The sequence below is a fragment of the Globicephala melas genome, chromosome X, assembly GCF_963455315.2.
Source record: "Globicephala melas chromosome X, mGloMel1.2, whole genome shotgun sequence".
Taxonomy (NCBI): Eukaryota; Metazoa; Chordata; class Mammalia; order Artiodactyla; family Delphinidae; genus Globicephala; species Globicephala melas.
Window position 1 is genome coordinate 28363770 of NC_083335.1, and position 9973 is coordinate 28373742.

General features: G+C 42.6%; 1 protein-coding gene across 1 annotated transcript in view; it reads right to left on the reverse strand.

Moving 5' to 3' along the window:
• The window catches only part of WDR44 (WD repeat domain 44), an 81050-nt gene extending 76743 nt beyond the window's left edge, over positions 1 to 4307 (reverse strand). The window contains exon 1 of the mRNA XM_030847676.2: positions 3824 to 4307. Coding sequence (XP_030703536.1) covers positions 3824 to 3900 — 77 coding nt within the window. The 5' untranslated portion in view covers positions 3901 to 4307. The remainder of the gene's footprint in view (positions 1 to 3823) is intronic.
• Between the last annotated feature and the right edge of the window lie 5666 nt (positions 4308 to 9973).

Sequence of the window (9973 nt, forward strand, 5' to 3'; positions counted from 1 at the left end):
TTCTTTGGAGCAGTTTGATCTCAGTTCTCATAACTTAAAAATCAAGATTTTGTCATTACTCCAATCTAAAATAATATACTGTGACTCCATGGAGATCAGCTCGGTGCTTTGTGACCACCTAGAGGGGTGGGATAGGAAGGGTGGGAGGGAGGGAGACGCAACAGGGAAGAGATATGGGGATATATGTATATGTATAGCTGATTACAAGTATAGCCAAAATACAAATATTTTGGTTGCCAACACAAAAATAAAGAATGCTCAAAATGTCACATTTAATTTTATAACATGTTTCAGTGCCAGCCTTTAGTAGGTGTATGTATAATCCACACAAATTAGCAGGAACATTCATTTCATATATAATTTACCCAGTAAATATTTAATTTCAAATCTATGGGTCTCGAATCATGTACCCAATACCATCCAGTCTGTTAAACTCTCCTCGAATTAAAGATGAGGAAATGAAATGACTCATAGTCCAGGGCTTTTTTCTACTATACCAAACTTCCTCCTCCCTTTCCTGCTTTATCAAAAGACAGCATGATAGCAGAAAAGAACTCTAGACTGTGAAACTCATCTGGATTCTAGTCCTAACTTTGCCATTAGTTTGCTGTGGCACCTTGGACAAGTCACTTTACTTTTTCCAGGCTTTGGCTTTCACAACATTTTACATGAAGAGTTTAACTAGATGTCCCTTCCAGCTGTAACATGCTATGATCTTATAACATTCCTATCTGACAAAACAAGATACACATTCTTGAAAGAGAAAGTGGGAATTTCTAGCCAAGAGAACTGAAAAGTTTGTGCTGCTAGTTCTAAATATATGCATCAGTTCAATTTAGCAAGTTGGTCCTAAAACATTTTACTCCAGCATCTCTTGGAGGAGGTTACCCTGTATAAACACACACACACACACACACACACACACACACACACACACACACACACACACACACACACACACACACCCCACACACACCCAGGATGGGGCAGCTATGATGTACTAGAAAAAATACTGGAGTAGGAGTCCGAAGAACTGGTTTCAAATCCCAGCTTTCACTTATAAGCTGTGTCTCCTAGGCCAATTCATTAACCTCTCTGAGCCTAAGGTTTCTCATTAAAACGGAGATAAGAATAAGGAAACCTGACTTAAAATACCAATCAAAATAAAGCATTATAACTGATGTACACTGCAAAGCTGTACAAGTGGAGATGATCTGCCACTGTGTTATAGTAGGGTGCATTCGAATCAAGCCTTTCTATAAACAGCTGGGCTTATTTTTAACTTATTAAATTTGCTTTCAAAGAGTAGAATAACAAAGTTGAAGACACCACTGGAGGGAGAAAAGAAGAAATAAATCAATTTTAGGAAATGAATTGTTTACCTGGATTCTGCTGATTAACAAAACACGAGATTACTCTCAACAGTCTACTCAGTTTACTACAATTTGGTGAAATGGTCTGTGTACTCTAGAACGCGCAATGCAAGGAACATTTCTTAAAGTGCCCAAACTCAGTCTGTTAACCTCTTAGAGTTTGTATGGTATGCTACTCCAAGTGTATCTCAAGGGAGAGAGGATACTTCGAATGACCAGATATCTAGTGATACCATGTGTTTCCACAAATCAAGATTTCTCACTGCATTTCTAGGTTGTTAGTTACCCAGCCAAGTCTCCTCACAGTACCTTATGCAAAATGACAAAAACTGTCACAAAGGACAGAGGAAATGCTAATGATGCCAACCTTGTGCAGTCCTCCCAGTACAGCTAGTTCTTTTCAGATGCAATTCTCCAGATGAGTCTAATTCTCTTCCAAATCCCCTCACTAACGCAGAATGGAGCTGAAAAATTCACAGACTAACAGTTTTATCCACAGAGCTCAACACTCTCAATATATAGGCAGGTTAGAGTTAAAATCAGAAGGCTGGGTCCCAAGAGATGTTTTTACTTTTCACCTAGCATATCAAAGGATCGAAGTGCTTGAGAAACTATATTATCCCACGAGGGAATAAGTGACTCTATCAATTCTATCAAAATGACTCATTCGGTTTGGATACGTTAAATAACTCCAAGTTCTGCATACTTCCTCCCAAAGTAAGCACTGTGTGAAGTTAAATTTGCTAATTCCAAGAAAAGAAGGAGAAGGGAATGAACATTGCAGTTCTTTCTCTGTGCCAGGTCCTGGACTACTAGGCAGTTTACACAGGTCCTGATGTAGCTGTCCTTCAAACTTAAATTTGTTATATTCATTGAAAAGGAACAATATTCACATAGCTCTAAATTGATTAAATCATATATGTCGACGGTTATTTCCCTTCCCCCTCCACGCACGCGCACGCGCGCGCACACACACACACACACACACACACACAACAACAACAACAACAACAACAACTAAGGGATTAGGTCTCTTATTTAACCTGAATTGACAGTTCATAACTTTAAAGGGAATACCACAAAGACAAAATTTAATTTCAGGGGGCTCCAATGTACTTGGTAATCCAAGTGAATTTTCTATCCTCTAACATCTAGCTATGAACTTGTTTCATATATTGAACTTGAAGGAGATTCAATGCCATCTCAAGATTGGCCATTGCAGCCCCCAAATCCCATAACAGTGATTTGAAGGTTGGTGGAAACACACTCATCAGCGATCTACCAACGTAGAAAGTTCTCTCTGATTTTGTTGCTGTAACTTTTGAGGTATATATTATATATAATACATATTAGGTTTTAGAACGACTTCTAGAATGTACAGATAACATTATCTGCATTAAGATATTTCTTCCACGGGTAAGCTTGCAAATTGAAGGCAGCTGACTCCTGGAACCATATTAGTGACTTACATTAACAGACAAATTTTACCGATTTTCAAGTTCTTATAGCATGAAAATGTATTTCACTGCCTCTAGTTCCACACAAGCCCAGTAGAAGAGTTCGGTGAAATCGCTTTAAACATATTCCAACTTTGAAAAGCGGAGGAGTGGGTAAGTAGAAGTCCCAGGCAAGCGAAGCATTCCAACTACTCTATTTCCTACTCAGAATCTCCCATATTAATCACCACTAAAACATCTTGCAGAATTAGATAAAGAGCACAAAGCTGTGGCTCTCCTTCTAACCACAGATTACTCAGCACTTGTTTGTATCTCTGTAGTCGGTTGTGCACATTTATGTCCGGCTACTCTTTTAAGACCGCATTCTCCCTAATGGCAAAGGACCTTGTCTTCGATTTCCTTTGCCTCACGGCAAGGTGCTATTTTAATAAAACACCGTGGATCTAGAGTACATCACCTAGAGGACTTTCCTAAGTAAACACCCAATCTTCCCCCCCACTCCGCGCTCCGCTCCTTTTCTTTCTGTGCAACGAAGAGAAGGCAAAATAGGGAGAGGTACAGCCACCTCTGAAACGAATAGGTAAGTTAGCGGCAAAAGAAAAAAAAAACTGGGCACTGTAATTTCTCCTGTTGCTGCTCCTTTAAACTATGGCCCCCAAGGCTAAAACGGATGTTTCCAAAGTATGCTCTGAAGCCCACAAATACAAATCTCCGGCTCTCAGGTTCGTAAACTGTCCCACCTCTTAGAAAGCTGGACAAGACAAGAAAGGAACACCTGGGGCCGTTCACCAGGGAAAAGAGGAGGGTTTGCCCGAAGTGGCCAATCGCCCTCCCCCGACTCTCTCTTAAGTGCCCGAGGGAGGCGGAGAGGAGCAGCGGTGGCGGACACAGCCGGCCCTGGGAGGGGTGTAGGGGGGAAGGCACGGGGGAAGGCACAGGGGAAGCCGGGGGACGGGGACGCCCGGCTTGTGGGCCATGGCTCCGGTTACTTACCCTACAGGGTAGCCGCCCCCTAGGTGCACATCTTCAGGGGCATCAAAGAATTCCTCTGTGTCGCTTTCCGACGCCATTTATAAGACACACCCGCGGGTGAGGGAGCCGGCGCCGCCTGGAGGGAGGGTGACTCTCGTCTCCTCCTCGTCGTCCTCCACCCCGGCGAGGCCGTGGGGAGGTGGGTCCCGGGGAAGGATGAGGAGGGAGCAGACGATCTGCAGTAAGGAGCCGGACAGTGGCAGGGGGCCGCCGGCAGCTGCCGGACTGAGGGAATGACCAGCAGTGCGGCCGCCTGAGGAAGCGCCGGTGGGTTCAGGGACTGTTGCTGCCGCCGCTCCCGGCGATAGGTTTACGAGGAGAGCGAGAGAAGAGGCGGTGGCTCTCCTCAGTGGGGGAGGGGGGGCACGCCGACGACAGCAGCTCCAATTTCTCCCGCAGCTGCAATTACAGCAGCTGGGAAAGCTAGTTGCCCGCAAAATACGGACGCTCACCAACCCTCGCGAGATTTCAGGAGAGGCCAGTAAGGCGTGGGCGGGGCGAAGAGGAGGCGGGGGCGGTTCCTGGGAAGCAGCGCTCAGATTTCTTGTACTCGAAGAGCCTATCAAAACGGCGCAAGCGCGATGAGGGCGTTCGGTGAGGGCCGGAAGTAGCGGGGAAGGGTGGTGATGAGCGTCCTGAGGGGAGGAGTCTAGAACCCGCGCAGGAGCGGCGAGGTTCCTCGGCCTTGTGAGAGCGCGCCCGACGTAGGTGGGGTCCAGCAGAGTGTTCTACCCACTAACTCTGCAGTTCCAAAGAGGCATTTTTAGAGGGGAGATTTGGGGTCTGCTTTTTTTCTTACAAGGAAATGCTGTCGGGAAAAGTTAGCATTGTGGTTTGAATCTACTTCGTTTTAATTTTTCCAAGCGCGGAATATCCCACCCTAGGGAGTAGGGAGGTCCACCTCCTCTAGCGTTACGGGTATAACCCGTCTTATTTACTACAAGCTCTCTAATTGAGATCCCTAGATACGATCCTGCCGGCCAGAGGGTGGGGTCCAAGAGAGATACGTGGGGAGCGTGATAGTTGCATGGAGTAATGATGGATTTGTTACTGGAGCTGAGCCACTGTTGGGCCTCCGGTTACTTTCTCCCTACAAATACGCATTTTTGCCCACACTTAATGCAAGAGAAATTCTTACATACTGCCCAAGATGTGCGTCAGCCAAATGGTAAATATATATTGAGCAGATTCCGTTGCAAGGCTAAGAGCTGGTAACTTAATTCTAATCCTCGACTGCCCAATGTCCAGTGATGAAAATAGAAAGGTGCTTTTTAAAAGACCAAGATGGTCTTTCTTAACGCATCATGGACCATCAAAGTGATAATACTGACTTTCTATGGGATTGGGAGGCACATTTACTTTTCCCACTGCCATGACAGGAAGGAAGGCGGTCTGATCCGTTTGCAGCCTCAATTGTTGCTCAAGATGGTCGCAGAAAAGACAAGTGGGACCAATGGCATGGCCTCAGGCTGGAATGGGGCTCTAGATTACTACGGAAAGCAACCAGGAAAAGATCTGGAGTTGTGTAAAACCAAATGCCATAGACTGTGTATTCTTTAACACCCTAGAAGTTCAGGGAAAACGCTGCATAATGAAATAGGGTAATATATTTTGCAGTAAACCATATGATTATTCATGCGTGGTAAATAAATACCAGTAAATAGCCTCCTTCAGTTCAGATCAGCTACTACTGTCAAGTAAGTTTAGATTAGAGTAATTTAACTGTCAATAAGTTACTAAAAGTACAAAACAAAAATGTTTGGTTTCCAGAGCTTTTGAGATTTAAGAATTGCACATAAGGGATTTGTGGATCCTTGTGAGGACATGACTTTTGGCACTGTCCAATAATTATTAGCTTTTTTTGTTGTTTAAAAATATTTATTTAGGGCTTCCCTGCTGGTGCAGTGGTTAAGAACCTGCCTGCCAACGCAGGGGACACGGGTTTGAGCCCTGGTCCGGGAAGATCCCACATGCCGCGGAGCAACTAAGCCCGTTCGCCACAACTACTGAGCCTGCGCTCTAGAGCTTGCAAGCCACAACTACTGAAGCCTGTGCTCTGCAACAAGAGAAGCCACCGCAATGAGAAGCCCGCACACCGCAACCAAGAGTAGCCCCCACTCGCCGCAACTAGAGAAAGCCCGGGCGTAGCAACGAAGGCACAACACAGCCAAACATAAAAATAAATAAATTTATTTTAAAAAATTTATTTAGCTGCATTGGGTCTTAGTTGCGGCACGTGGGATCTTTTAGTTGTGGCATGTGAACTCTTTGTTGCGGCATGCGGGATCTAGTTCCCTGACCAGGGATCGAACCCTGGCCCTCTACATTGGGAGCACAGAGTCTTAGCCACTGGACCACCAGGGAAGTCCCTAGCTTTTATGTGTTTTAAACATGTTAATTTCCTAGGTATAAAAATATATCTCAAAGTACTAACTTTTTATTTTGTTGCTCACTAGGAGAGATATGCTATTTTCCTTATGGATTATGGAAAGATACAAGTAAATAAACTACCTGAATTTATTCTCTTCCTAGCTTTCTGATAGTGAATTTACATTTGCCTTAAAAATTAAAATTTGGAGCTTCCCTGGTGGCGCAGTGGTTGAGAGTCCGCCTGCCGATGCAGGGGACACGGGTTCGTGCCCCGGTCCGGGAAGATCCCACATGCCGCCGAGCGGCTGGGCCCGTGAGCCATGGCCACTGAGCCTGCGCGTCCGGAGCCTGTGCTCCGTAACGGGAGAGGCCACAACAGTGAGAGGCCCGCGTACCGCAAAAAAAAAAAAAAAAAAAAAATTAAAGTTTGGTGTCATGTATTATTCTAGGTGCTGAGGATAATTCAAAGATGAAAAAGACAACTTAGTTCCTCTCTTCCAGAAGCTCACAATCTAACAATGGATGAAAACAGAGTCCCAATTTGGTGCTTTTTTTCACTATACCATACCACCTCTCTTGGACCTTTTAAGGTACTTTAAACATTATACTTAGAAAACAGTTAAAATGAACTAGGAAAGATTAAGCTGATAACATTTTTAGAGCTGTTAAAATTATCTATGTAAATGCTTTTATCAATTTTATGAGAAAGTGAATTTCTGGGAACATCAAAACACATGTGTACCACCTATGATCATTTTTAAAGATGTCAGAAGATGTGTTTGTTTTGCCTGAAACATCTGTTCTTGAGTTTTAAAGCAGCAGGTTTTAGGCTTAGTCCAAGGCAGTGGTTTTGAAGCCTTTCTCCTTATTAGAAATGGAACCCTTTAATCAAGCCTAATTTCATGCAAAAGTCCACATATCATAAAAATAAAAACGATTTTAGTTGAAGCAGTGATAGTTCAGGTTCCTGCCTGCTTGGCCTTCCTTGAGTCTCAAGAGACTGCTGCAAGGCTCCATCAAAAAAAAAAAAAAAAAGAAAGAAAGAAAGAAAAAGAAAGCTATTGGTCCAAAGCAGGGGTTGGCAAATTATGGTACTGGTACACTGGACAAATCTGTCCTGCTGTCTCTTTTTGTAAATAAAGTTTTATTGGAACACAACCAGCCCTATTTGTTTATATATTGTATATGTTTGCTTTCAGAGCAGAGTTGAGTAGTGGGGACAGAGACTCTATGGCCCTCAAAGCCTAAAATATTTACTCTCAGGCTCTTTGCAGAAAAATTTTGCCAACCCCTGATCCAGAGGATACTATTTTCTAGGGTAACTGAGAACTGAAATTACACTGAAATTAAATGGTTGTTTGAATTAGTTTCACAACAGAATTGTATAATGGCACAAAATTATACGTATAGATAAAAATGAGAATAAAACATTTTCCCACCTGGCTCATTTCCAATGACTATAAAAACTGCACAGGTCTAGGGCTAAGGTGGGTTTAAGGAAACTTTTTATGCCTCCTTATCTGCACAGCATAAACTCTACTTAGGAGTTTCAAAGGCTAGGGTCACAGCCAGTGTATAGAACAGCTTGTCTGTGGGATACTTGCTCTCTCCTCTTGTCAAGAATAATACAAAATGGCGGTATCCTTGGAGCCAATTTTGCTCCAACCCCAAGGATAATCACTCAAAACATCAGTAACAAAACTGTAATGCATGTAGGCTTTTGTTATAAACAAGAGCTAACATGATAACTCAGGGGAAAACTTTTTATGTACAGGGTTAGGTGATTTGAGATACAATATTGACATGAAAAGATTTAATATTATAATCTCTGTGAGAGTTTTTGTGGATTTTGAAATATAAGAATCCATGAAAAAATCATTCTGAAACTGGCCACAGTTTGTCAGGGCCAAGACTAAATTCTGTAATCATCAACTTTCAATTATCTGTTTGAAAAGTCAGTTGTGTTACAGATTATAATAGTACAAATTCAAAAAATCTATTTGGCTTTGGAATTTTTATATCTTTTTCAGGTCTACTCCACCTTCTTAATGATAGTTTATGTTCATATTAAAATGAATTTTCAATCTCTGAGCACACAAGAACTGAAAGTAGAGAGTGGTAGTCTAGAAATGTGTCAAGAGACACAGAAAAGCCAGCCTGACACTTAAAATGTGTTAGTATTGTGCAATGGAATATTTTGTAGCCATGTATTACTATTCAGGACCCTGGAAGAAAGCTAACTGGAATTATCTTAAACAAAAAAAGGGAATTTATTCGCTAACATAGTCAAGTACAGACTGCTCTAACACTTGTCTATTCCTTTGTGACTAATATATTAGAGACAATTTAAGCGGAAGGTGAATTTTGCATTTGTTTATGTGCAATTTTGTCAGCCAGATACAGGTGAACAGAAAACTACACCCAGATGAATCAAGTTGCGTAGGAATACACAAAATACACGCACACAGACCTCAGACGTCTACCAGTTACCTCACTTCATTGTGTGTTTTGAGTCACACCCATCCACATGGAGTGTTACAGCTTTCCACCTGATTTCAGATAACCCTCCTTCCACCACTTCACAATAATTCACAAGTTGAAACCCTTCTGATAACCCATTTCCACAAGCAAACTTTAGTTCTTTTTCAAAATAAAGCACCATATTGTAGTATTTATGTATTTCTTAACCATTTAATGTGTAAAACTGCTACCATTTTCATTAGGTTTGTATCTTTTAGTGTATGTGTCACTGACAGTTCTTAAATGTTGCACTCATAGCCCCATTTCCCCCATAAGCCCTGTGGTTTTTATTGAACAACTTTGCATAATGCAGTAATTTTGTGGGAAAGCATATGTTGTCTTTTTTTAAATTTATTTATTTATTTTTGGCTGCATTGGGTCTTCGTTGCTGCACGAGGGCTTTCTCTAGTTGTGGCGGGCAGGGCTACTCTTCCTTGCGGTGCGCGGGCTTCTCATTGCGGTGGCTTCTCTTGTTGCGGAGCATGGGCTCTAGGCATGCAGGCTTAGTAGTTGTGGCACATGGGCTTAGTAGTTGTGGCGCACGGGCTTAGTTGCTCTGCGGCGTGTGGGATCTTCCTGACCAGAGCTCGAACCCATGTCCCCCACATTGGCAGGCAGATTCTTAACCACTGTGCCACCAGGGAAGTCCCCATATATTGTCTTATAGCAGCACAGACTGTAGTCCAGATGAAGTAGCTTTAGGCATGGCTAGATCCAGGGTCTAAGATATATCAAAACTTTCTCTTTCTGTCTGCCTCTCTTCTTTGCTTATCTCTGCTTCTTTTTGTGCTTTGGCTTCAATTTTCCTATCACAGACAGCTTCCTTTTTGTACTCAGCAAAGATGGCTGCAGGCAACTTCAGTTTATAATGTCTTAATAATTCTCAATCCCAAAGGAAGTAAAACTTTCTCTTGGTGTTGATATATTAAATCTCAGGGTCTATGTTGATTGGTCTTAGGAAACCTCTCTGGGTCAACTGATTCCCTGCCACACACCATGTGGGGAGAGACTACTGTGATCATCTTCCTCACGGACCACATGGAGTATGCAATGGATGTTTTTTTCAAGAAAGGGTTACTAGCAGACAGGAACAATGTGCTAACCACCAGCTGTTAAGGGGTAAGTCTCTATATTCATTGACATGACAGGAGCTCATGATGCATTAAATGAAAACAGATGTCATGAAATAACTGCATGAGGAATAATCCCATTTATGTAAGA